Source organism: Vombatus ursinus, unplaced genomic scaffold (genome assembly GCF_900497805.2).
Source record: "Vombatus ursinus unplaced genomic scaffold, bare-nosed wombat genome assembly UNPS02014809.1, whole genome shotgun sequence".
Lineage (NCBI taxonomy): Eukaryota > Metazoa > Chordata > Mammalia > Diprotodontia > Vombatidae > Vombatus > Vombatus ursinus.
Window position 1 is genome coordinate 18,178,082 of NW_020954587.1, and position 24,818 is coordinate 18,202,899.

At 36.0% G+C, this 24,818-nt stretch overlaps 1 protein-coding gene across 3 annotated transcripts in view; it reads right to left on the bottom strand.

Moving 5' to 3' along the window:
* Window positions 1–24,818, bottom strand: part of TRAPPC10 (trafficking protein particle complex 10) — a 104,921-nt gene that overhangs the window by 59,614 nt on the left and 20,489 nt on the right. The window contains exons 2-6 of one of the 3 annotated variants that reach the window (XM_027875509.1): window positions 21,946–22,039; window positions 16,181–16,262; window positions 12,201–12,336; window positions 6,187–6,383; window positions 2,677–2,872 (exon numbers count right to left, since the gene is read on the bottom strand). In XM_027875509.1, the coding sequence (XP_027731310.1) occupies window positions 2,677–2,872; window positions 6,187–6,383; window positions 12,201–12,336; window positions 16,181–16,194 (543 nt within the window). In that variant the 5' untranslated portion in view covers window positions 16,195–16,262; window positions 21,946–22,039. Of the gene's footprint in view, window positions 1–2,676; window positions 2,873–6,186; window positions 6,384–12,200; window positions 12,337–16,180; window positions 16,263–21,945; window positions 22,040–24,818 lie in introns of those variants that run through there. The other 2 variants (XM_027875508.1, XM_027875510.1) reach the window with 2 other exon arrangements.

The following is a 24,818-nucleotide window of genomic DNA, read 5'->3' on the forward strand; positions in this document are numbered from 1 at the left end:
TGTGTGTGTGTGTGTGTGTGTGTGTGTGTGTGTGTGTGTGTGTGTGTATGTTATTGCTCTGTTGTTTTTCAGTCATGTCTGATTCTTTACGACAGCATTTGGATTTTCTTTGCAAAGATAATGGAATGCTTTGCCAATTCCTTCTCCAGCTCATTTTTTCAGATGAGGAAATTAAGGCAAATAGGGTGAAGAGGAGTCTTCCTGACTACAGGCTTTGCACTCTATCCCCTGTATCACCTATTCACACACACACACATACACACACACACACACGCACACACACACACACCATACATATAGGATATGAGGTAATCTTAGAGTGAAGCCACAGATATCTTTTAAATATACAAAGTAACATCATAAAAAAAATTTGCCAGTATCTTTACTAACCCTAACAGGAATTCTTAGTCAATAAAAAGGTTTGGTCAAAAAAATAAAATAAGTACATCTAATTTCATGAAACTGAAGAATCTTTGCAGTGGGGGAAAAAAACCAATTCAGATAGGATAATGTAAACTGCCAAAATGGTGGAAAAAAAACTTTATATAACTATCTCTGATAAAGGTTTGATATGTAAGATATATAGATATTTAACATTAATATTCAAGATGAAGAGCCATTCCCTAATACATGAGTCTTCAAAGAATATAACAGTTATTAGAAGAATGACAAACTATTAACAATCACATGAAAGACTGCTCCAGATAACTAAATGAGAAATGTAAATATAAATAATTCTATGTTTATCTCAAATAAAATTAAATCTGAAAAGATGGAAATAGCAGTATATCCGAAAAAGACAGGCACATTGAAATCCTATTGGTAGAGGTGTGAAGTGATTCCAGCTCTGGAAAGTAATTTGTAATTAATGCTTAAAAATGATGAAAATGAACTACAGATTCCACTACTAGGCATGGTCCCAGAGAAGAGACAATAAAATGCGCCTCACTGATGTTATTTGAACATGAGGAGTATGTAATTATTGCTTTAAATTTTTTAAAAGTTATAATTTATGTCTGATAGGGCATAATTACCATGAGATCAATATCAAATATCTTTAAATAACTAAACTCAATGTTTATTTCTTAACTGGTTTTGCTGTACTGTTTTAAAAATTTTAATCCTGGATACTAAGTAGGGGAATGGCATAGTCATAAATGAAGGGTGATATGAAAACAAAAGTCAATTAAACTAAAAAGTCAGTTCTACTAGCAAACTTAATTAAGCTTAAAAGAGGAAGAGGAAACTCAAGCTAAGAGAGCTTCAACAGATTGGGCAATAAGCGACATAGTTAAAGGATAAGACATTAAGAGTTCTAAGGAACAACCATCTCAGAGGTTACCTAATCCAACTCTTTCATTTTACAAAAGACAGACATTGAGGCAAGCTCAAAGAGTTTATATGCCTTATCTTTGTGCCTGTGACAGGTCACAAAGAAAGTAAATGGCAGAGCCAGAATTCAAATCTAGGTCATTGGGTTTCAAATCTTATATACGCTCTTTCCAAAGTATCACATGGCTACCCACTATTAAGACATTCTAATTCTTTTAAAATATGTCATATTAACCCTGGTACTGCTAAAATGTGGACAGAGGATTAAGAAATTTTTATAAAGTTTCCTATCAGAATCAGTCTAAAATTAATTAAAACCAACTTTTCATTTCTAGTAATTCACCATGTGCTTCTACCTTATAACTCAATTGCAAGGGAAACCAAGTGCATGCAAAATGATGTCAACTAGTAAATTTGCCTTTTTGATCAAGTCATGGTGGTGAGAATATGGACAATCTTTGTCTTCACAAGTGATAGCAAAAAGCTTGTCATTCTTTTAAAGTAATCCTAAGTCTCTTCCTGAGCTAAAGCGTAGGACCTACGAATGCCTTCCAAACTACAATCGGGCGCATATTAGCTCCCTACCTCTTTTAATGATTAAATCAGTATATATACTTAAAACATCTTTCTTGGAGAAAAAGGACAATTGAAGTTTACAAAATGCAACGAATTGCTTGCCATGACCCACGTGATTTAAACCCAAAGCAACTACGTTAACATTAAATTCAATGAGTACTAATGATACAAAAATAATAATCATAATAGTGATGATAATAGTAAGCATTTATAAAGTACTTGCATGTGAGTCACAAGGCAGAAACATGTGATTAATTATCAGAAATGGAAAGTTGGTTTTAATTTATTTCAGGCTGATGCTGATAGGAAACTTTATAATTTCTTAATCCACTGTCCCCATTTTAGTGATCCCATGGTTGCTATGACATATTTTAAAAGAACTGGAATGTCTTAATAGTGGGTAGCAATGTGGTATTTTGGAAAGACCATGCATAAGATTTGAAACCAGATGACCTGGATTTCCAGAGTATTAACAACCAAAAGGTCCCTGAGAATCAAATAATATGCAACAAAATGCCAAGGTAACTCTGAGTTCATAGCTATTTCAAAGTAAAGTTAGGATGCAAGCAGTAGAGCAACAGGAAAACTAAGGGATACAGGTATCTAAGAATTTATCTCTGATCTTGTTTTACAAAGCCAAGAAATAAGAAGGTCTACTATTCGTGCTACTCTTACTAATAATCTCTGGTTTAAAAAACAAACTAGTAAAAGTAATAACTTCCATGGAATCAAACAAAAAAAAAGTTGATTCAGTGTTTGATCAAATACCTGAACCATGAAATATTCACAAAAGCTCCATCCTGGTTCAGTCCTCTTCTCCCTCAAGGTTCTCATATCATCTTCAAATTTGCCTAAGTTTTTGGTAAAAGACATAAGAAGCAAAGTCCTGAGTTTGGTCAGGAAGGCATTCCAGGATTCCTGAGTACGGGAAGAATCCTTCAATGGGTCACAGAGAACCACACACCTGCCAAGATATGAAGAGATCATTTTAGATAAAGAATAACAATAATGTTTAAGAATTGTTCCCCCTTAAATTTAGCAGTATTTACCGCATTTTCCCAGCAATTTAATTTTTTTGAATGCTACAGAAAAAAAATGTTAACAACCTAGGAAGAGGTAACCTAACTTGGCTAAGGGCTTCCAACAATAACCTGTCCCTCCACTAAAACATATAAAATGGCAACAAACAAACACATTTTGATACTGAATGCCTAACCTATAATTTTAAAAAAGTTATTTCCTTTTAAATGAAATTTAATTTTAATTTAAAAATTCAAATAAAAATTAATTCCTTGAATTATTCTAAGTTTATAAGCAATAATATTAAAACCTTTAAATGACTCCTCAATACATTAGAAGGATAAAGTCCAAAATCTGCCTATGCTATATATAACTAAGGTGATAAGGCCTAGCCTGTACCTATATGACATGGATAAAATTCCTTTGTAACTATTTTTAAATCAGTGGTGACAAGCCCCCCAAAAAAGGGAGGCCTATGGAAGGGGAAGAGTGGATATTGACTTGGAAAACCACAAATTAACATTACATAGTATTGTATTTTTATTTATTTTGTTAAACATTTCTGATGTTTTTCTTATTTTAAAAATATATTACTATTCATTTTTAAAAATCATTTAAAAAATTTTGAGTTCTAAATTCTCTCCCTCTCTCTGCATTTCCCCCACCCACTGAGAAAGCAAAGAATGTGATATTGATTATACATGTGAAATCATGCACATTGCAAAAAGAAAAGCAAGAAAAATAAAGTGAAAAAATTATGCTTCAATCTACACTCAGATTTCATTAATTCTTTCCGTGGAGGCGGATAACATTTTTCATTATGAGTCCTTTAGAACTGTCTTTATCATCATGTTAATCAGAGTAGCTTAGTCTTTCACAGCTGATCATCAATGCAATATTGTTGTTACTGTGTACAATGTTCTACTGGTTCTGCTCGCTTCACTTTGCATTAGTTTGTGTAAGTCTTTCCAGGTTTTTCTGAATCAGTCTGCTCCTCATTTCTTATAGCACAACAGTATTTCATTACAATCACATACCACAACTTGCTCAGCCATTCCCCAATTGATGGGCATGCCTTCAATTTCCAATTCTTTGTCTCACAAAAAGAGCTACTATAAATAATTTTGTACATATAGATTTCTTTTTTCTTTGATTCCTTTGAGATACAGATCTAGCAGTGGTACTGCTAGGTTAAAGGGTATGCACAGTACATAACTCAGTGAGCAGAGTTCCAAATTGTTCTCCAAAATGGTTGGACCAGTTTACAACTCCAATAATAGTGCATCAGTGTCCCATTTTTTCATATCCCCTCCAAAATTTGTCATTTTCCTTTTCTATCATGTTAGCCAATCTGATAGGTGTGACCTGGTACCTCAGAGTTATTTTAATTTGCATTTCTCCAATCAATAGTGAATAGCATTTTTTCATATGATTACAGATAGGTTTGATTTCTTCTTCTGAAAATTGGGGAAGTAATAAAGGGGATATGGTCAGACCTATCGTTTAGGAAAATCACTTTGGTAGCTATGTAGAGGCTAAATAGGAATAGGCTAAGACTTAAGGCAGAGAGACCAATTAGGAGGATACTGCAATAGATTTCATGCAAGATGTGATGAGGGCCCGAACTAGCGTGATTTATGTCTGTGTTAATAGAAATTATTTTATAAAACCCTCAAATGATTCCTGACCTATAAAGTCTAAATTCCTAGTCCATTCTAGCTTTGTTAACCTAACAGTCACCTTCTCATTGGGCTCCCTCCTTTCTCTAGTTCAGTGCTTAACTAACTAACTGACATTCTCTCTTAACACCAATATCTGTTTTCCTCCTTGATGACTTCAATACACACATAATGCTGTTCCCTCAAGCACCATGGCCTCTCAGTTCATTCATCACCCCAACTTCCATGACCTACAGTTACATTCTACCTTAGACATCCTCAGGGATAATTATACCTTTAGATTTCACTGTTAGCTGTAACTGTGTCACCTCTGACTTTGAGCTTTGAAACATCCTCCCTCTGATCAAAAATTGTAGTTCTTCCATCTGTCCTATTGTCTCATACCTCTTAAACCTATCTTTCATCCTCAATGACCTTCATTGAGTCTCTTTCTCTACCTGTCCATGCTTCAATTTCCTTTCAGCAGTTTTTACTCTGAAGTTAAGCAATTAAACTATACTTAGTCCTCCAAGCCCCCCCCCCCCACTTCTATCATCTCCCTCTACCCAGCACCACTTTTGTCCATGTGTGGCCACATGAAAGAGGAAGAAGGAAGAGAAAAAAGGCAGCCCTTCTCGTCAATGTCAACCTATCATTCCATGGCTCTTATATTACGATCACTCAATGCACATTTATTCCAATTCCCTCCCCTCCACCCCTCTCTGCTGAGCTTCTCTCTCTTTTCCTCCCAAACCCTTCAGAGACTTAGAGTATGAATAGGAAATATATTTTTTTAAATTCTTACACAGCTTCAAATTTACATTTAAACCACTACAGTTTTAATAAAAGGGTTAACCAGGTACAAGTTTAATTTTGTTTCTAATCAAAATGCATAAATAAAAATCAAGTATTTACTAAGAACCAACTATTTGCCCATAACTGTGAAGCATTTTATTAAAAAAAGAGGAAGGAATAAAAATGTAATCTCTGTAATCCTGAAGAGCTTATAATCTTACTAAAGACAAAATACTAACATACAGGGAGATAATCACATAAATATATATAAGAGCATATAATCAAGTATTCAACTGTGTAGTACTGATCACATATAAATACTACAGGATTTATACAAAGAATTGTGAATAACTATTTCAAGGACTTCAGCTGGGCCTTTAAGAACAGGCAGACTTTGAAGAGGAAGAGAAGATCATAGATTTAGAGCCAGAAGGAACCTCAGAAGTCATTTAGGCCAATTGCTTCACTTTAAAGGTAAGGAAACTGAGGCTCAGCCAAGTTAAAGAAAGAACATTCCATGTGAGATGGGCCTTCACAGTGTTAATACTCCATTACAAAAGAGATTAAAGCATCAAATTTAGTAAAAATAAACTAGTTGTGGGGCAGTTAGTGGTGCAGTGGATAGAGCTCCAGTCTTGGAGTCAGGAGGACCTGAGTTCAAATTTGACCCCAGACATTTGACACTAACTAGCTGTGTGACCCTGGGGAGTCATTTAACCCTGACTGCCCCACAAAATAAATATATAAAAATAAACTAGTTGCCTAAAATTGTGTGTTGGGAAAGTAGTTAAAATTATATTCTTACCTGTCACTTTGTTTATTACAAAAATCATTTCTTATTTTGTCTACAATGGATGTGCGTGGAAGGATGTTGGTTTTGTTTTTTTTCTTGGCATCACTTTCAACTACCACTATTAACCAATCCACAGAACTGTGAGCTTTCAGAACATTCTGCCATTTGGTGATGTCATCTTTTAATGTAGCTTTATATACTTCAGTGTCCTAAAAAAATAAATTATAAGTCACTGTCAAGGTAACTTTAAATGATCACTTTAGTTATCAAGAAAAAATAAACTTAAAATAGGCATATTGAACTATAGTAATGATATTTCTTTTTATTAAAAAAAGATCCGAAGTTATCTTAACAGTATGCATTTTCATCATAGGTCGTAAGTCAGAATATATATTATCCAATGGCAATAAAGAAAGCCACTTTTTAAAGATCTGCACATTGTCTCAACCTGTCATTTCATCACTATAAAGAACTCTCACAGTGAAGAAACTCCTTGTACCAATGCAAATCTGCAACTATTATGCAACTAATAGTCCCCTAAAAGCTTTCGTCTCCAAAATTGGTTACACACAAGACAATCCATTGGGGTGTGCTAAAAAATACTCAAACAGAGGAGAGCCACCTAGCCAACTGAGCATTTTTCCAACCGTAAGCACCTCTATCTGCTGCTCTCTTTCCTCCTGTTTGCTCCTATTGTGAGCTACATCAATGCTCATTCCCAAGGAGGCAGGTAAGCAGGCAGTTATTCTCCACTCTACTCCACCCTTCCCTTCTTCCTGTCTGTGCCAGTATGAGCTACAATGGAAATCAACAGCCAGCATTTGTTACCTATCCAGCCTCAGTTCTTTCCCAGTGCCTCTATCCCAGGCACAAACCATTTTAGATGGTCAGTTTTTGGATGCTCCCTCTTGGGTTTTTTTTTTTTTTTTTTTGGTGAGGAAATCGAGGTTAAGTGCCTTGCCCAGAGTCACACAGCTAGTAAGTATCAAGTGTCTGAGGCCATATTCAACCTTGGGTCCTTCTGACTCCAAAGCCACTGCACCGCTTAGCTGCCCCTGGATGCTCCCTCTTGGATAGGACAACAGTCACTCCACAGTAGGCCCTTGAGCCTTCTTTCCCCACCGCCACTATTAAACAGTACAGACCCTGCTTCTCCAGAAACAGAGCACCTCCTGGGGCTTTGTAGGGTAGGAGGAGATAAGATTGGATATATGCTTCCCTCACACTTAGCTACATCCTACCCCCAGGGGCTCAAACTACCGAACAGATCCTGCTTCCCTGGTACCAGGAACCATTCTAAGACCTCAAGCTCAGGTCGGACTAGCACATCACGTACAATCCTGAGGCAGTGGCTCATCCACGGTCATAGGAGAAGAGAAATACTTCTTGAGAATATACGCTTTGCTATCTACCCAGGCTCTTCGCTCCCCTGAGCAAGCTGAACAGAAGCTGCAGAAGCAAACAGCAGCAACAAGCAAACATCAGATATAGCACAGGTGTAGCAGCCAGTGAGGCTGCAGCTCAAGTAGGCAAGACAGAGCTAACTCAGATTTACAACCCTATTCTGAAGATTTGCCTAAAACCTATCAAAAAGCTTAGAAGCAAATGTAGAAGGTCATCTACCACCAGGAAACCAGGTGCTACCAGGGCATTTTGGCATCCACTCTGCTCTTGCCCTATTTTCCCCACCTGAAACAGCTACTCTATGATCTTGGGTTCTGATCTCTAGAGACCATGCCCCTCCTCCACTTCTTGAGGAAAAGTAGAAATTTATTAGCCAAATTTCAACAAAGTGGATGGAACTGAAGAATGAGCATCATAATTTAGTATATGATAAAACACGCCTTACATTTGGATCTATGTCTCTTTGTGAGGTATGCTTTTTTAGCTATGATCACCATTAAAACAAATACAGTACTGCAGTCACCAAAAAAGTAGCAGCTGTCTTCTCCCAGAGCTTAACTATAGCATCCATCTCACTCTTCACTAAAGTAAAAGCTGACACATTCCTGCCTTCACTCAACTTCAGATGCTCTCTGCTGCTTTTCATAACTTGGATTTTTACTCTAATAATAAATGAAACAGTAGGATATTAAATTTAAAAAATTAAAAATTTTAAACAAGATGTTGCTTTAGTTAATTTTTGTGCTGACTGATGAAGTTTTGGCCAAATGCTGAATCTAATCTTTGAAGAGTTCTCCAATGGGATTAAGAAAGAATATCTAAATAGAATCAAGTAATGTGTGCCAGACTAGACTGTGACTGGCACTCCAAACTAGCTCAAAGACGCAAGACAAACAACTCTAAACCTGATTCTGGATGGTATGTCGATGAAGAAAAAATACACTATCAGAATCTAGTGACAAAAATAACAGGTTATATCACACGGCAAAAAGGTAGCTCTATATAAGAAGTTCATGACTTGGAAGAAATTAAATTTCCTGATTGTAATTAAAAAACGACTGATGATTTTTGGTCAACGTTACTAAAGAATCTTTGAAGGAGTGGCAATATGTGGATGATGATTTTTGTCTTCTTTTCTGAATTTGAATCTGTTGCAAAACCAGAAAGAAAACAACCAGGGAATCATTCTACAGATAGGAGATATGTGAGATCTCTGATGAACTGACTTGGATTATTATTGATCTCAAGAAAATGTGTTCCTCTTGTTCAGGAAATAACATTTGAAAATGAAGAAGAATTGATGAAATTGTCTTTCGTCATACTTTTCAACAAGAAGGAAGATACACAGGAAATTAGTGAAAAAGTTACAATAAACTTTTTACATTTTGTCTGTGAACCACTTTGGCAAAAACAGAAAATATCATCAGATTGTCCCATTACAGCCATCACAAGCCTTAGGCTCACAGACATCTTTTCTTCTTTCTTTTTTTTTTTGGCTAGGCAATGGGGTTAAGTGACTTTCCCAGAGTCACACAGCTAGTGAGAATCATGTGTCTGAGGCCAGATTTGAACTCAGGTCCTCCTGACTCCAGGGTCGGTGCTCTATCCACTGAGCCATCTAGCTGCCCCACAGACATCTTTCTAGACACTAAAGATTTGTTAATTTCAAACAAGCTCAAGCAATTCAAAATCTTTCTAGACACTAAAGATTTGTTAATTTCAAACAAGCTCAAGCAATTCAAAATTTCAAAATTTTAGAGGGTTCTGAATACTTGGAAGTGAAAATTTAAAGTTTTACAGGAAAAAAACAAAAATCAAGTACCAAAAAAAAAAAAAACCAAACCAAACAAACCCCAAGAAACAAAACTTAGAATTACTCTATCACAAAGGGCCAGGCTAAAATTTGCATAACTAATAAAGTATATTCAATCCCACTACTCTTACAAAAAATGTAATTTTACTTATTAAGAGCAAAAAGTGTTTTTTGCACCATCAAAATAATTTTTAAATATTTTATTTCATCTATGTTAAATTTTATGTATTTTATAATATACATAAATATATTGGTATAATAGTACGTGTATAAAATACATAAAAACACATACTAGAGGCATGTGATGAAAAATGTTTTACTGACAGGGGACATAATCAAAAAAGTTCTAAGATTAGAGAGTTATCTAGAGACACTCTAATTGCCCAGGAGTTAAAAAGCAAGTTTGTGTCAGAGGTAGGACTTGAACTAAGATTTCCTGACTCCTCAACAGGCTCTCTTAACAGACAACACTTTCAATAAAAACAGAGACTGCAAATATTTCCATTAAAGACAAACTATTACTTTTTCCTCAAAACCAGGTGAAATTTTCTGAAGTGTATTGGCGTGTCTGATGACCAATGACAAAAAGAGAGCTTCTATTTGTGGCCATTGAACTGTTTCTTGGCAGTTCTCCTAACTCTACTATAATCCCATGGTAGTTCTCTGAACACATCAATTCTGATACATCTTACATGTGGTGAAGGCAAGACACCCTGTCACCTGATCTCAGCCCAACAAGGGAAGAAAATCAAGAGAAAGATTAAGAATTCCTGTCCCTATTCAGGGTCCTTTAAAGCTGTTATTTAAAAGCTGTTCTTTAAAGCCAGAAATTCATAAGAGACAGCAATAACAAAGTGGGGAACAAATAATTCAAAGATGAGGCCTTTTCCTAAAGTTCTGGAGCTTCTACCATCACATCTTAGGATCCCCAGCCTTCTTCATCCATCCTATACTACCATAATGTAATCCCTTCTCTTTCCTTTTTTCCCTACTTTTCTATCACTACAACTGAGAGAGCATGGTCATGTTTTGATTTTGTCACTTTGTTTATAAATGGCTTTAATTCCCCTACCTTTTTTGGAAGGGAAACAATTCAGAGCTGTTATATTATTGACAGAGTTCTCCCAGTGAGGAAATTCCTTCTACCAATGCAGATTAGCCCTTGTTTCTAAGTGTTCCTTGAAGCAACACTTAGAAGTGACTTGCCCAGGTTCATTTATGTGAGAGATGGGACTTCGATTTAGAGCTTCCTGATTCCCAGGTAAGGCTTCTATCCACTATATTATGATGTCTTTCAAAATACAAACATAAACAACAAAAAAAAAGATTATAGGTACAAAAAGACCTTTTTTTTTTGCTTTTTGGTGAGGCAATGGGGGTTAAGTGACTTGCCCAGGGTCATACAGCTAGTAAGTGTCAAGTATCTGAGGCTGGATTCGAAGTCCAAGGCTAGAGCTCTATCCACTGTGCCACCTAGCTGCCCCTCAAAAGGAACTTTTTGTAAACTATAACAACATGAGTAAATGTTGCTCACCTTTAACATCTTCACTATTTGCTAACTACAATAATTCCATTATTCCTTCAGTGACCCCCAAATAATACTTATCTCATATTGATCTTGAAAACATAAATAATTGATCTAAGAATGAACTAAACCTCACATTTTGTGAGAATTAGTTATCAGAATTTTTAGCAATTAACTTTAAGTTGCTTCTCGCTTTACTACAAACTGTCACACTAAGGAAACATAAAACTAGCTCTCCCATTGGAAATACAAGTTGTTTTTTTAAAGGAATAAAAGCACAGTGGGAATACATATTGCATATTTAGCAATTAGAGATTAGAGATTTCCATAGGGTTCAGGTTTTTGAGAACCTTACATACTTTAAGAGTTTATAACAAAACTGCCATTTGACTGGCAGGTTCAGAGCAATTCGAAAGTCTTTAATTTCAAAGATTTTAACAATTAAAATATTAGACAAAATTAGAAGCAACCAATACAATGCTTTAAAATCAAAACTCCCCAAAGTTGACAAGATTAAATACCCAAATATATCAAATGTACACATTTGGAAATTTATTCAGTCTTTCTATGAAGTTTACTCTCATTTTGATACTACAGAATAGCATCAAGAGCCTTCCCGGAGTTGATAACAATAAATAGAATAAAGAAGACTCTAACTGTCCATAGTCAGAATGCTTGCCCTGGCTTCAGACTTCTTTTCAGTCCTTGTTGCCTTAACAAGGTACAAATGTATCTTATTTTTCAAGGAAGCAATCTTCAGGAAAATACAATGCTGACAAATTGTACAACATGCCACAGAGACTGTTTTTGCAATCTTTTCTGTATTATCACAGTCAAGCACAGGGGAAAATGAGTTTTCTGTAGTGTTTTGATCAAGTAATCAAACAATACTATCAACTACTGGCAATTTAACAAATCATTTTAAGGCATGCGTATATTGTATTTACAGGGACGGGAGCAGTGGTTTTATTACATAAAGGCTCAAAAGGCTGTCGCTGTCCATAATTTTCTTCTTATTCAAGTAGCAAAATCTATGGAACGGAATGTTTTCTGTGAAACAAGTCATGAATGTACAATATAAATTAACTCATAAACACAGTTCTTTATACATAAAAAATTAATTTTAATAAAAGAATAAAGGAAACAATGACAATTAAAAGAAAATATGAATGCAAATGTGGAAAAAATTCTAAATGTTGTAATGATAAACCAAGAGATGAGGAACAGGCTCCTTCAAAGCTATCTTAGTCTATTGCCCGTTTATCCTTTTTGATGAATACTTACACAACATTCTGTCCAATAAATATGAAGGAAGGGGAAAGTAAGAAGGGCTTTGTTTCCTTCTTTCGGCAGCAACTCCTCTTTGAACTGAACAAAATTAGATTCTAAGTGAATCATCTTTGGAGCACGGCCATAGGACCTATAAACAAGTTGTAAAAATGAATATAAATTACTATACAAATTATGACTAAAGAGAATGCAGAAGAGAAGAATAATTATGTTTTTTTAAAAGCCAAAGCAGTTCTAAAATTTTGCACATTATAATCTAAAACTAATAGTGTATTCAAATCAAATACTTGAAATAAAATATTAGTTATGTTAGTTATTTTAAACACACACTCATATAGACTACTAATGTCTAAAAGAATCAGAAGGCAATGTACATGGTAAATATTTATCGCCTCAAAAACTGAAATTGACTGTGTCTGAAGAGACAGGAAATAACTGCCGACTGAAGTCAATGAAGTAGATAGAAAAAAGGAAAAAGATGTAACCAACTACGACAGCCTCAAACTGACCTGTTCAAATGAACCAAAACTGCTGAAAAATGGGAAAAGGGAAAAAGGCAAAGATATTGACCTTAATTATTAACATTTCTCACAAAAGCTTAATTGACAGAAAGCAATGTCTTTAATGAGAAGGCCCAAAGGGGCCTGAGTCAGAAACACTTGATCAAGCCAAGGGCAATGCTTGTTTAGAATGCAAACTTATCTGTAGGTCTGTATACTACGGTGAATATCATAAACAATACCCCCTCACAAAACAGGGAAAAGTAGTACAAGTGAAGAGAAGTTTACAGAAAGGTTGGAATGAGACCGAACTAGATCACATCATTCCAAGAGCATCCATAAATGAAACTAGCAGGAAATAACATATGAAAGATCTGTAAATGTTGCTCTAATGATCTACTGTTATTATAAATGACAGAGGAATGACCAGACTTGGACCCTAACACTTCCAACCCCAATGGGCTAGGTAAGTAAGTAGAAATTGCACTCAAGAAGATTAGCAGAAGGATAACTGGATCAGATCAAGTTCAAACTAAAGATACGTTTTTGAGGTAACACAATTTTGAAAGTACCAAAGAACTGCTTTATAAGATATAACAGGGAGGGGAAAATTTTTTTTTAAATGGAAAAAATCAGGAGTACAATTATTACTTTAAAAAAAAGAGGAGTGTGTTACAGTGGAGAGAAAAATGGATTTAGAGTTAGAGAACCTGGATTCAAATCTTATCTCTACAACTTACCACCTGTGTGACCTTGGAAAAGTCATAATTTTTCTGAGGCTCAAATAAAGAGTTCACACTAGATGATATCTAATATTGCTTCCAGCTCTAAATCTATGATCCCATGAACAATGATAATTACTGATTTGTATATTCCTCTCATTTTACTGAAATCTTGATGACAATGATCAATACATGTGTCAATGAATGGATAATGAGCATATAGGATAAGAAAGCATGTACAGAGTTGCCAACTGGGACATACCCAAGGCTTTACTTACCATAAGCCTGTGAAGTAAGCAGTATAATTATGAAGATGATTTGACAAATGGGGAAATAAAGACTCAGAAAGGTTAAGTTAGTTGTCTATGGTCATCCAACTATTAGTTAAATAAGAGTGGGATGCAGGCTTAGGACTCAAGTCTTCTGACTAGTCTAATTATCTTTTCATTACATAGATACACTATAAAAAGAAATCAATTTCACTAACATATCAAAGAATAAGCTGCCATTTTATGACACTCTTCAGAAGTGTATTTTGAAGTTTAAAAGCCAAAAAATTATTTGTATTTTAAAAAGAATTTTAGAGTCAGCAGCAAGTATTAATTAAGCGCTTGCTCTGCACCAGGCACTGTACTAAGTGCTGGGAATACAAAGAAAGACAAAAAGAGCACCTGCTTGTAAGGAGCTCACATGCTAACAAGGGAGAGAGCATGCAAAAAATGATGTACAAACAAGACAGACACAGGGTAAATTGGTGGTAATCTCAGACAGAAGTCAGTAGCATTGGAGGGGGAACCAGGAAAGCTATCTTGCAGCTGGCAGGATTTGAGCTAAGATTTGAACGAGGTCAAAGAAGCTGAGTTGGGGATGAGTAGGGAGAATATCAATAAACATTTATTAAGTACCTACTATGTGCCAGGCACTATGCTAAGTGTTGAGGATACAAAAAGAAGCAATCCCTGCCCTCAAGGAGCTTATAATCTAACAGGGTAGACAACATGCAAACAAATATAAACAAAGCAAGCTATATATTGGATAAGTAGGAAGGCACTAGAATTAAGAGGGGTTGGAGAAGGCTTCCAGTAAAAGACAGGATTTTAATTGGGACTTAAAGGAAGTCAGGGAGGTCAGTAGGATAGAAAGCATTTCAGGCATGGGGAATAGCCAAAGAAAATGCCTAGAGCCAAGAGATGGAGTGTGTTGTTCATGGAACAGCCAGGAGGCTGGGGTCACTGGATTGAAATGCACATGTAGAGGAGTAAGATTTCAGAAGACTGGAAAGGTGGACACATTCTAAGTATGGAGGAAGACTAAGATAAATGTATGGAGTTGGGAGGCAGATTGTACTGTGCAAGGAACAGCAAGGAGATTAGTATCACTAGATTGTAGAATATGGGGAGAGGAGTTAAATAACAACAAGACTGGAGAGATAAGAAGGGGTCAGGTTATAAACAGCTTTACAAGCTAGAGATTTTTATGAATGACCTTGGAGGTTGCAGGGAGTCACTGGAATATACTGAGTAGGGAAGTGACATGGTCAGACTGGAGTGGGGAGACTTGAAGCAGGCAAGGAGAGCAACCAGAAGGCTACTGCAATAAACCTGCCTTGCTGGTGACTTCACTGCATCTAGCTATGCCCAGGTTTGGGCAAGTTCTTTCACCCCTGAAATGTATCTATCCTACCTCCCTGTTCCACCACTTGCTCTGGAAATGTAATTAAGTCTACACTAATATTTCTTCTGGAAAGGCATATCAATTAATTGCCCTAATGTTCCACTTACCAGCTCTGTGACTTTCTAGCCCACTGTGTTTCCTCTGTTACTATGTTAACTCCTTCAGAGCGGGTACTAATTTACTTTTTATATTTGTATCCCCAGCACTTAGCACACGGCCTGACCAATAGTAAGTGCTTAATAAAAGCTTTTTCATTCATGTAAAAACAAAGGAGATCAATAAAAATAGTATATTTTTAAAACTATACAAACAAAAATAATATAAAATATACTACACATCTTTAACTTTCAGCAGGGATCTACATAAAGTGAGTAACAAATGCAGAAAATGCCTCCAGTCCTGCTTCTGACTCTCCAGGCCACTATCATGGCTCATCTGCCTTCTCCTCTTAAAACTTTCCTCACTCCCTGGGGCCTTCTCACCCTGGAATGATATCCCTATGGTCCCTTTCCCACACTGGTCAGTTCCTTCTATGGCCTCCAATTTGGAGAGGGGCCCAAGCTGGCCATCCTTCACTCCTCTCCCAGCTCTGCTTCTGACTCTCAGGACTTAGCCACCATGCCCCAGCATAGGTATTTCCCTCAACTTAAACATTTTGATTCTCTTTTATGTGTTACCTTCCCCCATTAGAATGTAATCTCCCTCAGAACAGGAACTGCCCTTTCTTTTCTTTTCATTTTTTGTACACAGAAAATGCTTAATGTTTGTTGACTAACTGATTTTCAGAACATACTTATCTAACCATCAAGAATCTTAAGTGTACACTTCAGTCTTTATTTCTACTATATTACCCTCAAGTTATTTATTCACTTTCTTTACTGAACCATCAATTTAAGCAAGACATTTTGAAAACAAAAAGGCAATTAAGTGCTTAATACTTTGAGTTAGCTGGCTCATTATAACAGATTTTGAAAACCTGATTTTCTTTACACATTACATTAAGAACTAAAAAACAAAACAAAACAAAACCTCTCTCTCATGTACCCTCTAATTCCTTCAAGAGGGGCATAAAAAATACCTTCTCCATTCCATAGGTTCTCTTGGAAGCTGTTGGGATAGTGTTGGATAGACAGAAGCAAATAGATTTTGATCTCCAGCACCTACAAAGGTAACAGAGAGAAATTCAGTTATGGCATGCCAAGATATAGAGAAAATATGGGCTCTAGGTTATTGAACCAACTTTCTTTTTTTTTCAAACATTGTAAGATTCAGTAAAACTGATACCATAAAAATATAACCCAAATTTGCTTAGGACTAGTTATCAATACCTTAATATCATCAATATTTAAGTCTTACTTAAGAAGTAATTGTTTTGACAACTGACCCTTAAATAAAGGTTCTAAATTCTTTATCATCTGAGATTTATGCTAACAAAATATAGCCTTTTAGGCTAGTACTCTTCTAATAGAAGTGATGGTTTCTCCATGATGAAATGTTGAGTAACAACTTCAAGGCATCAAAAAGGTCTCAAAAAGGGTCAGCTCTTCCACACCTAATGTTGTGATTAACAGTGCAAAATTACCATCATTAGGTAGAAAGGTATTAGTTTAAGTAGTTCACAAAATTGCTGTAGGATGTTTTAAAATGTCTAGAGAAAATATAGCTTTTAAGAACCAGTTGCCCTAAGCCATGCAGAGCCACAGTCCTTAGTTAAAATACTAATACTAATACTAATGATAAGAATAATAATAATAGTCACTGCAAAAAACCACTTTTCCTGAAAGAGACTATGAAGTCGATTGAAGACTAAAGAACTTCTTTCCTTAGAGGAGTTGCTTGAGGTATAGAAAGTACTATGACTTTCCTGCCATGGCTGTGCTGACTCTCCAGACGTCTCCCTACCTCAGCTGCCTTCTCACCCTGGAACATCTGCCATGCCAACCCTGGTCTTGCAAGGTAAGTTCTACGTGGGGCCTACAGTTTGGGGACATGCCTCAGGGTTGTGCATCATCCCCTTCTAGGCTTCACTTCTGACTCTCTGAACTTCACCACCATAGTACCACACAGACATCTGAATAGTACTTAATGATTGGTGCCTGCCTGTCACCTAAGACAATTTTTTTATTTTTGTTTTTTTTTTAATTTTTTTTTGTTTTTTTTTTCCCTAAGAGAATTTTTTTAAACTGATAGTTAATTGTTGTCTTGCAAGGAAAAGAATTCCTGAGAAGAAGCTTTAATTACTACGCTGCTAGAGGTGTTTCCAGGTATTTACAAGGTTAAGAAGACATTAGTCAGAGTTGATGTTTCAGTGATCCTGGTTATCATCTTATTCACCTCAATACATCACTGAAATATTTAGATGTCTTTGTATTGTTTGTTATATTATTAATAAACTGTATCATTAGTTATCCTAATATTTATTTAAGCTTAGGACAGAAGGGTTCGGACATATACAGGTGAATAAAAGCTTAGGAGAAACTTAGTTTTTCTGGTTTAATTAATAAACAAGAGTGAGGTCTCAAAGGAAACTGACTAATGAGAAAGACTGAACATCTATTAAACTTTTGAGGAAACATCAAAATATAGTATTTTATGGCACTGGAAACTGGGATAAGAATTTATAAGATGAGTCAAATAGCAGACTGAAAGATATGGTTGGTGTGATTATTACCTAGTGTAGATTGTTACTTAGTGTAGTTTACCAAACAGCTCACCAGCCAGATCCCACACAAGCTACACATGGGGAGTAGGTTAGTTATTGCTAAAACCTGTTAGGTAATAAAAGGCTATGTTCTTGTATTTCTTTTGTTGACAATAAATAAACACAGTAGGATCTTATAGCTTATACATTTTATATGTTTATATATTTTAGTCAATCGTGAAATAGTAAAGATGTTATTCTCTGCAGAATATTGCTTGCAAAAAAACTTGATTATTCTCTAATAATGCCATCTGATATATTCTATCAAGCTGGAGGGGCTTCATATAAAAAAATGCTCTAAATCACTAAGAGAAAATTAAATTAAAGGAACTCTGATTACCAACTCATCAGATTGGCAAAGTTGACAAAAAGGGAAAATAACTAATGCTAGACAGAGTGGGGAAAACAAGTACATTAATATTCTGTTGGTGGATCTGTAAACTGGTCCAGCCATTGTGAAAAGCAATTTGGAACTATGCCAAAAAAGCTATTAAATTTTGCATACCCTTTAACCCAGTGATATATTTACTAGGTCCATACCTCCAAAGAGATCAAAGGAAGGAGAAAAGGAACCTTATGTACAAAAATATTTATAGCAGCTCTTCCTCATGGTAAAGCTTTGGAAACTGAGGAGGTGCCATGGCTGGAAAAGTTATGGTAGATCAATGTGATGGTATACTACTATGCTGTAATAAATGGTAAAGGAGAGTTTCAGAGAAAGCTGGGAAGACTTGATCTAGAGTGAGGTGGGATAAACTAATCTAGAGTGAGATGAGCAGAACCAAGAGAACAACAATATAGTAACAACATCTTAACGACAAACAACTTTGAAAAACTTGGGAATTCTGATGAACACAATGACCAACCACAATTCCAAAGGACTCATGATGATACACTACTGCCTACCTCTTGATGAGAGGTGACAGACTCAGAATATAGACTGACCTATATTTTTTTGGACATGGCCAATAGGAATTTGTTTTGCTTGATTACACATATTTGAAAGAGGGTCCCCCCACTTCCCTTCCTAATTGGGGAGGAGGGAAGAATTGAGGGAAAAAAGGCAGATCTTCATTTAAAAATAAAATTAAAAATTTTTTAGGAAGGAGAAAAAGTTTGAAGGGTTCAAGGATGGTCCCAGCAACAGACTAAGCCCATTTTTATATCACTAGTACGCTAGCTATTTGGTGATGAATTATTTGGTCATGGCAATCCATGAAATAAATAAAAATACAAAAATGACACAGTGCTGTGCGGTTGTCTTCTACTTCTACAGCAACAGTGGACGAGTGACTGAAAAGGAACAAAATCACATGATTTTTAGATAATCTATAAACTTTTAACTTGACTGTTGGTATTCTTTTTTGGGGGGGGGAACTGTTGGTATTCTAAAGGCAAGACCCTTTTCCAACATTCAATGAGCAGACATAATTAAGCAGGAGCCAAATGAAATCAATTTTGACATTCTTGCTATAAACAAAACCAGGAGAAAGAGGTAAGTTACAGCTAAATGGGAAGATGGTTCATGAATACCCCTTGGAGAGGTAAAGAAAGATAAATAAAGATAAGTATCTTATATCCAAAGGCAATAAAAAACTATCTCAAGATATCTGGTCATCTTGTATTGCAGTACTTAAAAGTCAGTATTTGAAAGAAGACTGCCATGAATATAACTGCACCTTATGTACCAACATCACTGGCAGAAGATAAAGAGGTAGAAATATTCTACAAAGAACGACCTTCCAAATTAAATCAACATAAAATTTGTCACTGCATGTTTTTAATGCAAATATGGGAATAGGTCAGGATTTTGAAAAACCTATTAGAAAGCACAGTTCAGGACCAAGGAATGAAAAAGGACAAAGATATATCCTAAACAGAAATCTTACACATTTGTAACATGAATAATCTAAAAAGACTTCTGACAACTATATTCACCATCAAGAACAATGGATCCACCACACTTGGATGCTGACATCATATGTTCATATTAGGGAATTAGAAATAGCATTAAAAGCAACAAAGAGAAGAAAAAGCAGCCAGATCAGACCAAGTGAATATAAATAAGATCTGAGCTTCAGGTAACACAATTGTGATGGTGCTGAGTGTTTAAAGGAGGGAAATATACCAAATGCATGCGGGGGGGGAAACAAACTTTATGAATACTGAAAAAAGGTGACAGAGAATACAATAAATTAGTGATTTATATACCTACTTTGCCATCTATACAAAATCTTCATTACATTTATCTACACAAGACTTCGTAACAGTTTTTGCTCATAAGCTCTTCACAATAACTCTATCATAATCAGAAGTCTCATCACATACGACAATTTAAGTAACAATCTTTACTATATTTAGTTTCCAGAAATAGCTTGGACACCTAAGCATCAAAATCCATTAGTTTTCAAAAATCTAAATTACAAAACAAGCAGGCAAAACTTATAGTTAGCTGGATCAATTCTTAAGGATACACTAATAAGTTATGTCAGCTGGGAGTAGGGTTGGGGTCTTTACCCTTGACTTGTTTGGGGCCTCCCGCATAACTTGGCTCTAGTGTTTCTGGAAAGTATGACAACTCAAGAAGACAAGTTCAGGGGGCCCCCTCCACAAGTTGAGTTTAGACACACAGGCAAAAGGTAACAACCTTCCTAGAACTGAAGCATCCTTTTTTTTTTTTTTTTTTTAAAAACAAAGGCCAATTTATACTCCATTTATTTTAACCAACAGAACACTAGTGTTTCTCTTTCTATTGTGGGTTGGAGGAGAGTAGGTTGAGGATAACAAATGAACTATTTGGTGATGAATTTTTTGGTTATTATTAGGATTATCAGGACCCTTTTAAACAATGCCAACTTTAGTTAAATAAATTGAAGAAAGTCACATCAATGATTTATATTTAGTCAATAAGGAATCCAGTTTTTAAAATCTGCTTAAGGAGAAAGACTAAAGAGCACATTATTTACAAAGTCATTAGTAACTTAAATTAGTATGAAAAAAGAAGACTACAAAAACCTCTCATACTATAAAATTATTTCTATAGTAAATAAGATTGTGTCTCAAAAAATATAATAGTTCACAGAGTGCAACTAGGTGACATAGTAGATAGTGCATGGACCTGGCATCAAATCTGGCCTCAGACATGTACCAAATGTGTAACCTTGGGCAAGTCACTTAACTTCTGTTTGCCCCAGTTTCCTTACCTGTAAAATGAGGATAACATTAGCACCTACTTCGCAGAGTTGTTATGAGGATCAAATCAGATAATAACTATAAAGCGCTTCATACAGTGTCTGGCACATAGTAAGCACCATATCAATGTTAGTTATCATCATCATCAACATCATCATTAATAGCACTTGAAATTTGCAAAGCATTTTGCATACATCAAATGAGCTAATGCCATATAAGGTGCTTTAGCAATATAGAAATGTGAGTTATTACTTGCTAAGTAACTTAACAAATCTAAATTTAAAAAGGAAAAGGTAGATTATAAATCTAATAACTTGTAGAAGTAAAACAAATCTTAGCAGCTATCTCTGACCCAAGAGCATAATTAATAATGATCAAATCTGACCAAAATAGGGAGTGGATATAGACAAACCCATTGAATTCTGATTCTTGATATACCAAAAGTTTTTGTCATACTTTGTGGTCCATCAGTTAAGACAAAAATCAAGTTCTCATAATTGTGTTTATAAATTTAGGAGCTATTCTGTAACTACATACTAAAATGAATTATAAATGCTAGATAGTAATATGCAGCACACAATAAAGTGAAAAAGAAGTAATACTGAGACAATAAAGAAATTATTTTAAAGTGTTTCACAAATGCCAAAGCTCTACAAAAATGGAGAAGCAAGCCCCACTAGCCTATCATGTATTATCTTATTATGGAGAGCCACTTAAGTGTTCATCTTTTCTTTAAATTTTGAACCTCATCAGTTTCCCATTTAAGGAAGAGGAAAAACAGGAGGAAGAATACTATTATTACACTGATCCTAGAATCCCCAACATGTCCAGTTGCCTTCTGTTTCTTTCATCATTGATAGTCTGAGTTACTACTTCCAATCCACCACCCAATTTTCTCCTCCTTTTCTCCTCCCCAAACCCTCTTTTTAAAATTATTGGCTACTTTGTACCTTATCAAGGTGATCTAACAGAAAGAACACTGGACTTGGCATCAGAAGTTCCTGTTCAAGTTTCTCAACCTCTTTGAGCCTTAAGTTTCCTCATCTGTAAAATGGAGATAAAAATATTTACACTTCTGTCCTTGTTGGGCTGTGTGAGGATAGTGCTCCATAAACCTTAAAGTACTGAAGAACAAAGTCAACGTATGTGATGTGCTTTACTGAACTATATAAGCATATGAATGATTATTATTCTCTATTCCCTGCATTGTACTAGTTATCAAGCTCCATGGGAACAATTCCAATGACTGGTCACTGCCCTGGAAACAAATGAAAAATCTAGACCACTGGTTTTAAGGTCCTCCATCACCTTTCCCCAACCTACTTAACTAATGTCATCTTTTACTATACCACACCTTGAATACTCCATTTCATTCTAACAAATCTTCTTTAACCTCTTCCATTTACATACTTCTCCTATCCATGAACCTGAGAGACAACACAGAACAGTATAAAGTGCTAGATTCAGAGTTAGAGGACTCAGGCTCATATCCTGGCTCTGCCATGTAGTAGCTGTGTGACTTTGGGTAAGTCCCTTCAGCCTAAATCTCAGTTCTCTCATCTATAAAATGACCTCTGGGCTCCCTTTTAACTCTAAATTTATGATCCTATGAACCCTTCCTTCAGCCCCTAGATATGTAAAAACATCCAGCAATTCTTATACCATTAACCAAATCATAACCCAACAGGCTTTTAGGTTTTAATACAAGTCCCATCTATTCTTTCCCCATTAATATCCAGACAGAAATTAACAATTCAAGTTGCCTCAATGGCATATACTTGCTTGTATAGTTACTATATACCTTTATATATGTATTTCACCTCTCATCTTAATATATAGCTCTTTGAGAGTAGATTTTGTTTAAATTCCTTCTATGATGACTTATATCTTTTTTTAATTTTTAGGCAATTGGGGTTAAGTGACTTGCCCAGGGTCACAGACCTAGTAAGTGTCAAGTGTTTGGTCTGAGGCCTGATTTGAACTCAGGTCCTCCTGACTTCAGGGCTGGTGCTCTATTCACTGTGCCACCAAGCTGCCCCTAAGATGGCTTTTTCAATGAGCGCACAAGCAATTTTTGATTATAATTATTTCTAATCTTCTCACCTATCCCTTAAAAGATTAAGTTACGAAAGTCCAGAGTGCGCAAAAAGGTACCTGGTATTGCTTTTTCTCTGTGGAGTTCAAGTCTATGATCTCGCTTATTAAAAAAAAAAGTGAATGACAAGTATGTGTTTACAAAGCCTTCATTCCTTTATCTATAAAGTAACACGGTTGGAATGGACAGTCTCTTGGGTTTCCTGCCAAGTTCAGTAAGACTCTGACCTGTCATAGTTTGTACACTGATGCAGTCTTACAGAGTACCATGCTTAGGCAGGAGGCACAAAAATCAAGTAAACAAACATTTATTAAATACCTACTATGTCCCCACCCCAATAATAATAGATAGCATTTTCATAGCTCTTTAAGGTTTGCAAAGAGCTTTATAAATATGTTATCCTCACAAGCCCAGAGGTAGGCGCTATTATTATCCTCATTTTACAGATGAGGGGTCTGAGGCAGACAGAGATTAAATGATTTGCCCAGGGTTACATAGCTATTAAGTTTCTAAGGCTGAACTGACTGACTTTAGGCCTAGTATTCTATCTACTGCGCCACCTACCTGAAGGGGCCAAAGGTATACAGAGCTTTTAGTCAAAAACAGATGATAACTGCTATAGGAATTCAGAGAAGGAAGAGCTCTACATGATCAAAGAAAGCTTTACTGAAGAGGGTAGACTTGAACTGAGCAGGCAAAAAGAAAGATAGAGAGTATCCCAGTTAAGGGTCACATAATGAACAAAGACTACTGAGAATGAATGAACAAGACATTACAGGAACAGTGACTAGACAAACCTGGCTCAGCCACCTGGGCTTCAGAGCATTGGAAAATAAAATGAGAAAGGTGGGTTGTTTATTTGAATTTTTAAAAGTTTTACTAATGCCTTCTGTTTTTCAGACAATGGTCATTTCCCAATATGGTGAATCTCATCCACCCATCCCACGCATAAACTTAAAGAAAAAGTTAGATAGTATAGAAATGGTAGGAACTCACCTAAGCTCTCCTAAATTTTCCTCCAAACAAATTTAAATAATAAATACCTCAAAATGAACTATGGAGCAGCAGAACCAACAAAAGTACAGGTTGAAACAATTTTCCAGCCCAAAACAACTTAGAAGGTCAGCAGGAAGGGTCTAACGCACTGGGGTGAGGGTGGAGCATAGTCCCATGCAGGCTGAGCCCTATCAAGCCAGCAGTAGACTTTGGGGGCAACTGAATCCACAGCAGCAGTTTTTGGAGCTCTCAGTCCAGAGATGGTAAGGGGGTCAGTCAGAAGGAGAAAACAGGGGTTCCTTTGCTGGTACTGTGTACAGGACCCTGCTGCCTTGCCTATATGTGGATCCAGGTCACAGTCCCAGGGCAAGGAAGAATGCTAGCACACCAGACCTTGCAGCTGCTGGGTAACGGGGAGCCTTGGTCACAGTTCCAGGGTGGAAAAGAATGCTTGTGGTCTCTCAAAGACCAGAACAGAAACCAAGAGAGTAATCAGTAAACATTATATATATATACACACACACACAGACACAGACACACACACACACACACACATATATATATGAAAAATTCACACACTTTCAGAGTATACCAAACTTACTGACTCCGCCTGCCCCCCTCCCCAACTAGCTCTGAAAACAGCTGAACAAAAAAACTGAAGCTTAGGACAGTGTTCCCTCCACCCTAGGAGAAGAGCCCAACTTTAACATAAAGTTCAAAGTAAAGAAATAG